Below are 14093 nucleotides of genomic sequence, written 5' to 3' on the forward strand. Positions count from 1 at the left end.
GCTATAAATAATTTCTCGCTCAACCTGATCTAAGTGCTGCAGCGAAGCTGATACAGATTTGCACTGCGCAGTGTTTGTGACCCGTGCACCAAGCATTGTTCTTACGCGTGAGATATGTACAAAAAAAAAAATGCAGGAACATTTCATCTGCCTATTTTATATGCGTACTTATATATGTGCACTTAAACTTTTGTGTTGCGCCCATTTGGTGCGTAACGACGCGGCAAGGTGTTGTAGTGTCCCGCCTCGTTGCGTTATGCATCTGTGCACCGGAGCTCGTAAACGGAAATCGCGGAGGAGCAGCCTCCCACGTCAACACAAGTGGTGGTACTGATATGTGGCGATGTGACTCGAATGAGCACCCTTTTTATGGGCCCTTTTCATTCCCACAGAACGCAGTTTTCCACATCGCAGCATTTAGTTCCTCTGTGCATTCTGCGTTACAAAGGTGGCACTTTAATTTACATGCATATAAACGCTGCCACTACGAAGGGAATATATATATATATATATCTATATATATATGTATGTATATATATATATTTTTTTTTTTTTTTTTTAAGTAACCCCCTTCGACTGCATGCAAAATGGGGACATGACATACGTCAATTTTACCCGCATATTTCTTTCTTTTTTTTTTTAAAAAAAAAAAGCATTGCTCTGCCGTCATGCATATTTCGTGCATGTTCCTTTTTTTTTTTTTTTTAACTTTTTGTGAATTAACGAAAATTGAGTGAATGTGGGAAGGGCGTCGTTCTGTTCAGCGTAGAGGAAAAAAAAATATATATATATGTATATGTTGTATATATTATATATATAACATATTTTATATATAATATATAGAACATATCTGTTATATAATTTATATGTACAGGATTTGCAAAATATACGGTCCCTTTTTATCCATTTATGACTATTAGCCCATTTGCCTCAAACGGGGGAAGTAGTAGTATATTATCCCACTGACGGCTTGGTTACCTTGTTGACAATTATTCTTTGTATCGCGATACTGTGAAGTCACCACCAGCGGAAAGCGCGTTATTTGAAAGTCGTACTTTGCACATTCCCCTGAGATACACTCCATGACGTATGGATGCGCACTCCTCGCTCCACCTCATATCCCTGGCATGTATCATCCTTACGCGTATGCAAACAACAAGCCCAGGAGTGCCTGTTGTTATGTTCTCATGGATATCTGAATGTACGACTGATCCATACACAATTATGGCATTTTTTAAAATTGTGTCACCGCCCTTCAACATTGTAACAATGAGCAGATGAATAAACATAATTTGTAAACCTACCCAATCTTCGTGCGCGCGATCAATTGAATGCCGCATCATCGGCAAAAGGAACAATTTAAAAGATAATCTGTGGGTCCACAAACTCCTTCCACGAAGGAGCAACAGATTTTGTTCTGACTTTTTTTGTCCCCACGTATGTGCTATTCCTCCTATGCAAAAAACATTCTTCTCCTTGGACTATATGGGCACACAATGAAACTCCCATTACACAACCTCGAAAAAGCGTAAAGCATGATATATACACCTGTACATAAATGTGTGAGTATATATATGCATATTCATGCACATGGGGACATTCCTACTAAAACAATTACTCATCAGGAATGTGAACTTAGTTCCAAACTCCATTGGTCATGTTTAATGGCATCATACCTTTTTCCCCTTTTTAAAATAACATTCCACTGAATTTTTTTCTTTTTAATTTCCCTTATGATTAAATATGATGGCCCCTTATGAACTCCCCAGTTCGCAGCCCCCCTTGGGCACAAGTCCTTACCCCCTTTATGATGGCCAAAATGTGCACTCGAAAGGGGGAAATTTATTTACTATACACCAGGGGAATATTAAAAAAAAAAAAAAAAAAAAAAAACCTACGCATGCCACGCTGAGGAATAAATGTACTTTTGTTGATACTACTTTATGTTCCCCCCTCCCCCCCCTTGAGCCATATTTACAAAAGAATGTTTTTTTTTTAAAAGGTGCACAGAACGGCGTCGTAAAGGTGTTCTCTCAAAAGGGCATACACAGGATGACTACATTTTCTGTCCTATCCGTCCGCTGTTTTTTTTTTTTTGTTTGTTTGTTTCGTTCAACATATAGGAACTTAAAAATAAAAAAAAAATCAATAAAGAGTATCGTCCTTCTGTACACAGCTGTCTACCTCTTCCTCCTTTTCTTACACCGCGCACGAACTGATAAGTTCGTGGTTTTAATCCCGAAATGGGACTTTTAATGTGCCAAGGTGTGAAACACACACATGTACTACGGATGAAGGTTATTATGATTGACCATCAAACGTGTTGAATTGTCATAGGAATCATCCCGCTTGAAGGGGGAACATACATTGGGTCCTCCACGTGCAACAGTGAAGTGTTGTTTTTGTATGCTTTAAAAAAAAAAAAAAAAAAAAAATGTGCATTTTAGCTAGCTGCCATAAAAATATGACCAACCCACATGAATGGTTAATAAAAAAAAAAAAAAAAAAAAAAAAAAAAAGACGGGGGAAAGCCATTCTGCGGAGCGAACATGCCCGTTGTCTCGAAAGGGGAATAAAAAGGGACTGCCACTTCGGCCATATGTCGCGCACATCGACGTTTGGGCAGTTTAACACTTTTGCGTCTATTTAACTCGTTGACAGTTTAAAGGACTCCTCCTGAGCAATCGCACACAAGGAGAGAGGTACCAGGAAAGGGAAGAATATTCCTACGGGGCAATCCTTCACGCGTCACTTGTGTAATTCGCCAGCCTCCAAATGTTTTCATTCTCTTCGTCAAAGGTTTTCTTCCTGGAGTGGTGATACGTGAAATTTCCACCATCAAAAGGAGTGACTTATCCATTTACGAGCGCTACTGTCATTGCATGCATTTATGTGTGCAGGCCAGTGATGCGGTCCACGCACTCGTGTTGCAACTACCTGTACGCCATCCTTGTGTTGGGTATGTTCGTTTTCTCCGGATGGTTCTGAAAATTTGTCGCTCCATTAGTTGTGTCTGTACCCAGCCAGTGCTTCTTGAAGGATGGTTCGTACCCGCTGAAGGGGAGAGGGATGGAACAAGGAAGAAGACAATGTTACATTTTTCTTTTTTTTCCTTACCACTCTGCGAAATTGCAACAAACACACAACTTCAAATGAAAACAGAGCCAATTTATTGCAACCTCTGCAGGACGGAATTCCTTGCTATTTCGCATAAGTCCACGGTGCTGAGTTTCCATATGTGCTTTGAAAGGGGGGTGCGAATGGGTGAGGGGATAATGAGTAAAGGGGGACTCATCAGCAGTGAGCACTATTCACCGTTGTGTACTCCTCACCGATGTGTACTCCTCACCGCTGTGTACTTCTCACCGCTGAGTATTTCTCATCCGTGGTGAGTATTTCCCATTGAAGTTTATTACCGCGCACACGGAGTACTCCTCCAGAAGCGGCTCATCCGTGAAGTGGAACATGAGAGGGTCGTCCGTGGAGAGTGACACGTTTAGGCCAATTTTGAAGAAGCGCTTAAACGGGTTCTTTTCTGCAGGCGTGGGGTGAAGGTAGTTTGGCATGTCTCACTATCACCCCTCTCCTAGCTCACTGACGAGGCGAACTGATTTATACATACATGCATATATACATCAGCAAACGAAAAACCCCCTTCCGCGTGACGGACCCAATTCGGAGTGAGCCTTTCGCAAAGGAATCCATGCAGGCATACCAATTTGCAAAAAGAGGGCGTTATTGGAGAGGGGCGAAACGGCCAGCCCGATCTGCTTCAAATAGTAGAGGTACAGTAAAACAGGCGATTTCCTCAAATTTATTCCGTGGTTTATTCTATCTGCCAGTAGGAACATGGTTGCCAGGTGGCTTATGTTTCCGATTTCTCCGCAGTGGGGTCTGCCATAATGGGGGAAGGGAAGACACACCGTGTGATGAGTAAGTAGATATCATATCGCATGTATATGAACTGTGGAAGGGGAGAACTGTACACTTTAAGTGAACAAAAAAAATATTGCGAAATTGCGCAAGACACTATAGAGGGATGTGTATTCCCACTGAAAATGCTACGCAGATATGAAGGAGTATGTATGGTGTCGAACTTTTTCCTACACTCACCTGAAAGCCATGGGACGCAGATGTCGACTAACCAGAAAGTCATTGAGGGTTCTTATATTGGAGTACATATAATATGCGTAGTAGGAGTAGGGAGGGTTGTTCTCACTGATATACTTATCTGGAGTAGGAAGCTCTCCACCCTTAGAGGTATATTTGGAAATGGCGGATTCATCATCAACGCTATCCCAACCAACCACTTGCTGCAGGAAGGTAAATATTTCTCTGTTTTGTTGTGGATTTTTTACTGCTTCAAAACAAGGTTCGAATATGTTACTTAAAAAATCTGCAAAAGAATTAATTAACTTCCTTTTTTTATATATATGGTAAAGCCTTGGTATTTGAATAATCCAACGTACAGAAGGACTTGAGAGATTATTCTGTAGAACCCATTTGGCTAGCTTTTTCCATTCATTTTTGTTTTGTCCATATATAGATATACGCCACTCCACATGTTGATATTTCGATTTCTCTAAATTTTTTATTTCTTGTTTTGTAATTTCGGCTAGATACCTTCCTTCGATGTAGTTATCCGTCTTCAAAAATATTTCCCTTAGCAACTTTTGTCCAAATGGGTTGTACTTATCGTTGAACAGATCGAACCTATGGAAACAGCTTCCGAGCGCATTAACGGCTAGTGTGTCTACGGTGGCTCCATATGCAGTTATCTTCAATTTATGGTCGAAAATATCTTTGAGGGTCATTCTGCTCCCGTCTTCGGTCTTGTAGACTACAGTCTCAGGTTCCGTTTTGTATTTTTCTCGGATGAACCGTAGTAATACTTTCTGCTGCATACAGGCTGAGTGATGAACATGTGCATCTACCTTCCTGATATTGTAAAAATCTCTGTGCTTGATATTAGCTGTTTCCCTTAACTCTAAAGAACCATTAAACATAAGATGGAAATCGAATTTCTGTTCCAGGTACTTCAACCTTTGATAACAGAAACTTTTGCAGGCGGGGTCCTGCACGGCCTCCATTATTTCTTGGATGGCTGATAGGTACTCCTCCGTCGATTTGATGTTCGCGTGCTCTGGTAGCTTGTTCTCTTCGCTGCACTGGTCTCTACCTAAATGGGAGGAGCATTCAGCATCACGTGGGAAATGTATCAGCTGAAATGTATCAGCTGAGGTCTAAAAAAAAAAAATAACTGACACAGCGTTTACTTATGTAATGATGATCCTTTCAACGCTCATCTTTGCAAAGCTGATGCATCGCATCGCGAGGGCCATACTCTTCGGCCCATCGTCCATCGAAGGGTTCCAGTGAACAAAGAAAATCCCATCGATAAAATTCAGGAAGGCGTTACACTTGTTCAAAATGACCACCTTGCTAGGGTTGTAAATTGGCTCATCCGACTTGGTGTCTTCATGCTCCCTCTGTTCACCGTCCTCGGAGGCGCTTCCTTTTTCTACCAACGTTGTGTCTATGTCTGTGAAGGGTTTTATAAACTCTTCCCGAAGGTTGCATAGCTTCAGGATTTTCTGCGTTCAGGGAAAGGGGGGGGGCACTACTGTGAAACGGTAACGCTGCGAAAAAAAGTAACTCTTCCCATCTGATGTCTATTAGGTTGTAAATCTGTTTGCCCATTAGATGTACCACTCAAGCCATACCTTAGTGACCTCCACTTCCTCGCGTGGAATGACCCCAGTAGACGACAAGGTGAAGATGAAGCGACTGGAACTGTTCAAATCGGTTAGCTCCTTACTCACGAGGGCATTTTCATCATACTTTATTCCTGCATGAGATGAGGCATTCATCACCGTCTCGTACAGAATGTCCCATCCCTTTTTTTTCTTCAGCAGATTTTCATCCAAGTTGCCGTTGCCGTTGTCATTTGGTCGCTTCATTTTCGCTCAAGGGTTAGAAGGGTGAAATGAGAAAAGTGGTTTACTTTTTTTTTTTTAAAGCAAATCCAATTGGAGAATTGGGAAATGAATACTGAAGGGGCTACAGAAAAATTGGTGAGGTGTTCCTGCAGGCGTGATGTTGCAAAGGAGACAACGCATGCATTTCTAGGGGAATAAAAAATTGGACGTGCTTGCAGAGGATCAAACTGGAACAGGTACACACAGAGAAGATGTATGAATAGCAACACGTTCTTTTTTTTTTTTTTTTTTTTTTTTTCTTTTCAGCACAAAGAAAAGCGTTGTTCTCGACCGACTTGCTGCAAATAAGTTATGTGTACAATTTTTTTATTATGTAGACTTCCCTCATTACAAGATTTGAGCAAATCGGGCCAGCCACCATTCTCTGCGATTTACAATGCTTACCGGTCGATGAATAATTCGCCGCGTAGCAACTCCCGTAGCATTTTTTTTTTTTTTTTCCTTCTTGGGGAAATGTTGCCGATTTGAGGCTTCCCCTAAGGGTATGTAACTGGTGCATGTGTATTTTTCCGTGAAAGGATAAACCTGTGGGAAAAAATAAGGTGTGTAATGTGCCTTGCAGTGCGTTCGAGTTGTATTAAAACAAGATCAACCCATTTCGTGACCATGTGCATGCTTCACACCTTACAAATTTGACAATGTGGAAACTAAGAAAAAAATATAAAGAAAAAATTCAGAGAACACAACCTTATTAACTCTACGTATATCTTTGCAGGATTAATTTATTTGGCGGTGTTGTAACAGGGTCAATCTGTGTGTCACGCAAATATGAACCACGTGAATGTGTAGCACCTATGAGGTTGGAGTAGTGGTGGATAGGTGAACGAGGGAACATCAACCATTGTGCATAGAAACCCATATGTATACATCGAAGTGGAACATAGGTGGAGGTTAACTTCCGGAAGAAACAAGCAAATGAGCGGAGGTTATTCCCTCTTCTCTGCAAAAAGTTAATTACCCATTTGGCTCCTATAGACATGCTCAAAAGGTTTCCGCAAAAAAATAGTTCAATCGCATTTCTTGCCACATTAGTGCTCCCATTTGGAGACAATTCTATCTGGAAGATTCGTTACATCAGGAAAGCACACGAAGAGATGACTAAAACGAATTGATCTATAATTGGTATACCTACATGCAGCGCCCTTTTTTATTGTTCCAAATGGGGGATGAACACACCTGTAGAGTGTACATATGCACGGTTCTATACATGGCCCGTGGGAATATGCAGTAGTAGGTTGGGTAACAGCTACTTATCCCTATCTATGTGGATTGTCACCATTCGCATGCTTCACCTTCGACTCTTCCCTCCTTGACATCTCAATTCCCCTTTTTTTTTTTTTTTTTTTTTTTTAATGATGGGGCATTGTGCCCAGATATTGCAACTCCCTAGTTACATCCCAAAGGGAGGGGTACCCCGTGATATTTTTTCTCTCTGTTCATTCTATCTATCGATAGAATTAGCCCTTCTGATGGGTGTCCAATAATGAACTGTGCTATTTTAATTGGCAACTCCGGGGAGGACATCCACTACGCATAATTACGTGGTGAATGTGCAAGGAAAAAAAAAAAAAAAAAAAATAGCTAATTGTATGAACCGTTCAGGTAAAATCCCCACTTATGCAATTTTACATAAATGTGTGCAAAGCGAGAAAAACTGCCATGTGAATAAGCTTTATTGTCCTTACGAGCTTCTTAACAGTTCACCTCCTGGTTAGATCTAAACATAGTTCGTATAAACAAACCGTGCGAATTGCCTCCACGAAGGTGCAATGATAAGAATTCTGTTTTTACTTCTGTACCAATTTTGGTAATTTTACAGCTAGCTTTTTTTTTTTTTTTTTTTTTTTTTTTTTCTTGCTCGTGATATGATCATCTAAGTTACCAATTAGTAAAAATGATCAACCCGGTTAAGATGGGTGCATCCACTTTACATCTTTGGAACATCCACCATTGTCTATCTTCCTACGTAGAAATGTGCGCAATGGTGGAGGGCATTTCTTTAAATGTTTGTATGACTCCCCCCCCAAAGGCGGAGACACTTTACTTTGTCTATAGGTGTTCATCTAAGGCTTTCCTTCTTTGACAAAAGGGCACAAAGGATGAAGGAAACACCTTAGTAAGTGCCATCCACTCATGGCAGTGCTACGCGGGTTAGCTACTTCTCACTGCTAAAGTGCCTATCGGATATGGATTAAGTGTCCCTTTTTCTTTTTTCGATATTTCAAAGGGGTAAAAATGAACTTAGGAGATCCATAAAACTAGGGGCACATCAAACCGAAAGAAAATTGACAATAGGATTTTTCGGGTAGGAAGTCAATTCAGAATGTACTAGATGGTATTTTATTTTTATTATTTTCTTCCCAAACAACCTTTTTTTTTTTTTTTTTTTTTTTTTTTTCCCTGCGCACATTACCCTGAACGCTTTCGTATGCCAATTTTAAAATTGACAAAAAAAAAAAAAAAAAAAAAAAAAAAAAATACCGATACAGATAGAGATACACTAAAAAGCGCATTACACGGTCGGCACACAAAGCGGCTTCTCAAAATTTTCGAAATGTGCCAAGCCGGCAAAGGAGCGAAAGTCACTTTTGTGCGCTTCGAATGAATTTCCAGCATCATCACCCCGTCATACGCTCGATCTCACAAGACGATTTCTAAATTTCCAGTCCGCATGTGTGGCTACCCACTGCACTCTCTGAAGCAGGGCTCACAGGTGAGTTAGAGGTTGGTGAAGAGCTACGTACAACTTCCTCCTCTCCCTGGGTGAATAAAATTGGGAAATGCTTCCAATGATGCCTCCGCCCTTAATTTGTATATATAACACACACATAAGGGCACGCGAGGCTTAAGGTCCGGCTTAGTGATACCACCCCTGAGCATGCACAGAGGAAGGTAGCCCGTCAGTTTCTAACGTCTGCACCGCGCAAAGAGACGAGAAAACTTCTGGAAAAATGATGGATATTGTGCGCGAAAGAAACGGGAACTTGGACCTGAGTGATTCATATGAAGATGAAGAGCGAAGTCCTGCGTTGATGGAGCCGCACAGCGGCAACACCGTCTGTTTGAGTAACAATGTGAATAGCGGAAATACTGCTAACGAGGCGTGTGTGGACATCAGCAACGAACGATACATCATCTGGAGAAGAAATACACCATTCCTGTACAACGCCCTGTTGAGGAACAAACTGGAGTGGCCCTCCCTGACGGTCGAATTTATAGGCATCGATAACTCTTTCAAAGCGAAAACGAATTACTTCACAAATAAAATACTCCTCGGCACATATACGTCGAATCAGGATTCAGAATATGTGTATATTGGGGAGGTAAAGGCTCCACTGTATTCAACAAAGGAAGATGTCTTGCAGTTTGAAAACTACACAGGATTTATTAACAACAAAAAGAAGAAAAAGGGCCACCCACTCCCTTCTTTTGAAGTAAAGGCCAAGTTGCTTCATCCAGGGGAAGTCATAAGAGCTACTCACCTACCAAGCAACTCCTTTTTTATTGTTACGCAGACGTACAATGGAAGCATACTACTGTTTGACTATACGAAGCATCCTTCATTCCCCTCAGACACATCCACGTGCTACCCGCAGATGATCCTGAAGGGGCACAATGGTGAAGGCAATGGTCTATGTTGGAACATTAATAGGGTTTACGATAACTGCGGCAAACAGAGTACTGCGTTTAAGGAGGAAGTTGACCTTGATACGACAGAAACAACGGATGGAACTAATGGGAAGGAGTCAATGGAGGAAGAAAAAGAAGAAGAGAGTAGCGATGAACTAATTGATGATGTAAACACGAGCAACTTACTTCTCGCCTCGTGTGCATCCGATGGAAGTATATGCCTGTGGGATATAAACAAAGGAACGAAGAGCAACGAAGTGCCCAGAACGTATGGAATAAACAAAACCGGAAAAGGTGCCGATTATAATCTTAAGATTTACGAAAATACACCTACCTTGAGTCCTCTGTGTACGTGGATACATAAAAATGAGGAGACATCACTGAACGACATATTTTTTCACCCCAAGTTTAAGAATGTTTTGGGGGTTTGTGATGACAATGGTTGTATGAGTATATATGATATAAGGGCCAAAACATTTTTTTCCAAGGCGGAGCTCAATTTTAAAGAACATAATGCACCCATGAACACCTTTTCTTTCGATACTTTTTCTGAATACACTTTTTCCTCTGGGTATTCAGACGGATTAATATCCATTTGGGATATAAGACACGAGAAAGCTTCTCTGCTGCAGATAGACTATCACACACAAAGTATTAATAGGATTAAATTCTGCCTGATGCAGTCAGGTATTTTTGGATCATGCTCTGATGATGGCACAGCATGTATATGGGACATTTCCAGAAATTCTGTAAATTATTCACAAGTGCAAAAACTGGAAGACGATATTTATAATAATCCGAAGAAGATTCCAAAGCAGCTTCTCTTCGTCCATGGTGGCCACGTTGGAAGTGTGTATGATCTTTCTTGGGCCAACTGCAACACCTTCTTGGTGGCTACAGTAGGCGTCGACAACTCTCTCCAGGTGTGGCACATGAACGAGCAGTTTTTGTTTCAGTGACACATACCGATAGAGGACTCCGGCGACATCGTGATGACATAGTGGCAGGGTTGCGTGTCTTCCTTCAAGGGGAGAAGAAATCATTCCACATGGATAAATGGAGACATGTTGGAGAAAAATTGTGGGTTTACTTTCAACGAGGTAATAGATACATGTGGAAGAGGCAGACCCACATCCTCGTCTTCCCCCCACAAATCAGTCGGGCATTATCACCGTTGCGGGATTTTTTTATTTTACTTTTTTTTTTTTTTTTTTTTTTTTTTATTTTTTACGTTGTCAAGGTCTATGGCAGCCAAAACGCCGACGTAAATATCCAGAGCCAATATCAGCATTGCAACTCGGCCGCTCCGAGAACTTCCCAATGTTGTGCGAAATGGACAAGTGAAGGGAGACACTTGCTCCCCTACCTCCCGAGACAATACATGCTGTGACACGATATTCCATTTCTCTTTCCACACACACAAAAAAAAAAAAATTCTTCATTTTAAAATATAAAAATGTTTTCTTTTAAAGGTTAGGGTAGTATTTTTTTTTTTTCTTTTTTTTTTTTTTTTTTCAAACTTGGAGGAAAAGGGGTCATCTTAAAACTTCAATCCGTCTAGTATCTCGCTCCATTTAGTGGAGAGGATACTCTCTCAAGACACGCACGTAAAGCGCAAAAATTCTGAAATAGGAAAATGAGAGAAGGTCGCCAATTTGGTACTGCTCCGAACCTCTTCGCGGAATGGCCAACTGATCCTTCTACTCATCGTGAGTCTCTACATCTAGGTTTTGGCGAGGTCCCCAAGAAAAAATTCTTTTGGGTGTTCTTTCTCTGACAATACTCCTTGTTGATTAGCCGACCATTTCCTTAAATGATCACCCGGCTGCTATGCATCTTTTTTTTTTTTTTTTTTTTTTTTTTTTCGGATGACAGTTCCTCAACGCACGGAATAGTCCCGCATGTGTGTCTGTACCTTCCAAGAGAGGAACCTTCCGGCACATACACGTCTACCAAATCCCATCCCATATGATGATAAGTAACACAAGTGAAGATGGAAACGGTGGAGAAAACGAGGGTTGCCATGAAAATGTAGAAGATAAGAGTGACCAAGAGAACATGGAATATAAAAAACCAGACACGCACACAAATTTTTGGAAATCCTTCGGTCTTGGTACCAAGGCAGGGAAACTCCTTTACCACCTCTATGGGGAGAAAAGCAAGATAACCCCCGCCCTTATAACCAAGAAGAAGGCTACTAAGGATGACTCACAGATGAGTGAACCTGTGGAGGTGGGGAGGAGGCGTCCCCAAGTCAGCTATCCGGAATTTAAAAGTGAGTGCCTTAACGCGTGTGTGTATGTGTGGGGAAAATTCTCCAAGGAGCAGCCACTTTACTTACTCTGGGAAATATATCCGCTAACCCCGTTACATACTAATCACACCAACTGATGATCATTACCACAATGATGATCATCTACACAATGATGATCATCTACACAATGATCACCATCACCACAATGATCACCATCTACACAATGATCACCATCTACACAATGATAACCATCTACAAAATGATCACCATCTACACAATGATCACCATCAACACAATGATCACCATCACCACAATGATCATCACGCGAACTGATAATCACATTCGATACTACGCCCCACAGAGCCAGCCCCGAAGGAACACCCAATAGACACCATACCGCATAGAAAGCCCCTGGCCAAAATCCTGGAAGACACAAAAAACTACGAGTGCATCAAAGATCTTCCTGCACGGATTGAACAAAATCGTATTCTGGAAAAAAAAAAACTTAGCGAACTTTTCTTTGGTTACAAATGTAAAGTTCTCCCTCCTAGTTGCTCTGCAGCTGTGTTAACGGACGAGGAAAAAAGGGAGGCAATCCAGAGTGCAGAAAAAGCTTTTTCTGATATGAGGAATTCCAGTTGCAAGGAAGACAACATTAAGGAAAGCATGAAGATTTATCAAGCCGAGTTGATGACAGAACTCAGAGAAAAGGTAGATCAGTACAATCAGCTTGTCTCCATTGGAGTGCCACACAAGGAGGGCGCCGCTCCGACAGACAAAGAGTGCAACGAATATGACTATAAAAAAATTCAGCTAGTCAACGAAATTGAAGCTTGCAAAAGGAACATTAAGAAGACAAACACTGTGTTGGAATCATCCAAATGAGTGGTGTGTTCTCTTGAGGTTAATCCCTTATCAGATGTGTGTCTTATCCCCTGGAATTCTTTCTCCTCTTTGCTATGACGCTGAATAGAAGGAATCGGTCCTGCGATCCGAAATCGTTTCATCGTCAAGCTGTTAGAATGGGGGATCCTCAATGAGACCTATGCTAATGAACCGGTGAACACCCGAGTATAGTTAAGTAGCATTATTGATCCATCACAACGCCATGCGCAAATGTAAGGCGTGCCCGTAGAGTACCCCTAACTCTCCTTCTTGAAGCGCACTGGACAAAGTATCCTCTCAGTCACGAAAATTGCTTTATCCTTAAATAAGAAGGATGTTCTTGTCCTGAGGCTCATGGACTGTGCGTATTAATTGGAGACTGTGGGAGGGGCTGATTTCAGTTTAGTGCTTCTTCCAATTTTTTTTTTTTTTTTTTTTTTTTTTTCCCATTTTTGAATTGAATGGAGCATACGCAATCAATCAGGTCCCCATGTACCCGATGAAGGCTCTTCATCGAGGGGATCCACAGAAGAGCTGGGTAGCAAAGCGGTAGAGCGGTCGGACGACCCGGCCGTGCATACTCCACGACCCCTATGTTACACTTTCGTACGAGGTGTCACCTCACCGAAACTCACACACAATGGCACCTGGGTTAGACTTCGAGAAGGAAGTGGCAGAATGTTTCCTCATCCCCCCCAGCGAGCTCGATGCTTTCCACGTTTTATTCGATCGGGGGGGAGGGGTACTCAGTTAGCCATCCGTTCGTCACACGATTTGCCTTTCTTAAAATTAACTTTGCTTTTTTTTTTTTTTTTTTTTTTTTTTTTTTTTTTCCTTCTTATCCCCTGGCGCGGAACTAAACCGAGTCATACACTATACAATACATGTAACATGGTAATTTTTTTTTTTTTTTTTTTTTTTTTTTTTTTTGTCATTTGTTGAGACTTGACTTGGCAAGACTTCTTCATATATTCTTCCTCCCTAGAGAGGCTCAATGTTCCTCTTCATCATCATTGTCATCGTTATCCTTATCGTTGTCGTCTTCCTCTTCTCCTCGGCGTGCCTCTCTGCACGTCCTACCAAGCTTGCAAATTTTGTCCTCCTTCGCAGAAATAAATCCCGCCAAGTTTAGCGCGTCAACTGGGGATATCAAGCCAAGTGGAAAAGAAGGCAAATGGGGGAAATAAAAAAAAAAAAATACGCTCGTACATACAATAAAGAAGTTTTTTTTGTTTTGTGTTTTTTGTTTTTTTTTCCTGTTTTTTCTTTTTTTTCGCGATGGACTTGCGGAAATTGTCAAAATGAACATTTATACCATTTTGATT

At 41.2% G+C, this 14093-nt stretch overlaps 3 protein-coding genes across 3 annotated transcripts; 2 read left to right on the forward strand and 1 right to left on the reverse strand.

Moving 5' to 3' along the window:
- Positions 1–2741: 2741 nt before the first annotated feature.
- On the reverse strand, positions 2742–5960 carry PKNH_1271000 (AMP deaminase, putative; the record flags this gene model as incomplete). The annotated part of the gene is made up of 8 exons (XM_002260007.2): positions 2742–2808; positions 2938–3054; positions 3180–3241; positions 3417–3535; positions 3716–3894; positions 4114–5179; positions 5345–5594; positions 5724–5960. 8 exons carry the CDS (start codon positions 5958–5960, stop codon positions 2742–2744), a joined length of 2097 nt encoding a protein of 698 aa, XP_002260043.2.
- A 2990-nt stretch (positions 5961–8950) lies between these two features.
- PKNH_1271100 (chromatin assembly factor 1 subunit B, putative) lies at positions 8951–10588 on the forward strand (the record flags this gene model as incomplete). The annotated part of the gene is made up of 1 exon (XM_002260008.1): positions 8951–10588. One exon carries the CDS (start codon positions 8951–8953, stop codon positions 10586–10588), a length of 1638 nt encoding a protein of 545 aa, XP_002260044.1.
- Positions 10589–11597: 1009 nt separating this feature from the next.
- On the forward strand, positions 11598–12768 carry PKNH_1271200 (conserved Plasmodium protein, unknown function; the record flags this gene model as incomplete). The annotated part of the gene is made up of 2 exons (XM_002260009.1): positions 11598–11904; positions 12245–12768. The coding sequence occupies 2 exons, from the start codon at positions 11598–11600 to the stop codon at positions 12766–12768; spliced, it is 831 nt and encodes a 276-aa protein (XP_002260045.1).
- Between the last annotated feature and the right edge of the window lie 1325 nt (positions 12769–14093).

This window comes from Plasmodium knowlesi, assembly GCF_000006355.2.
Source record: "Plasmodium knowlesi strain H genome assembly, chromosome: 12".
Lineage (NCBI taxonomy): Eukaryota > Apicomplexa > Aconoidasida > Haemosporida > Plasmodiidae > Plasmodium > Plasmodium knowlesi.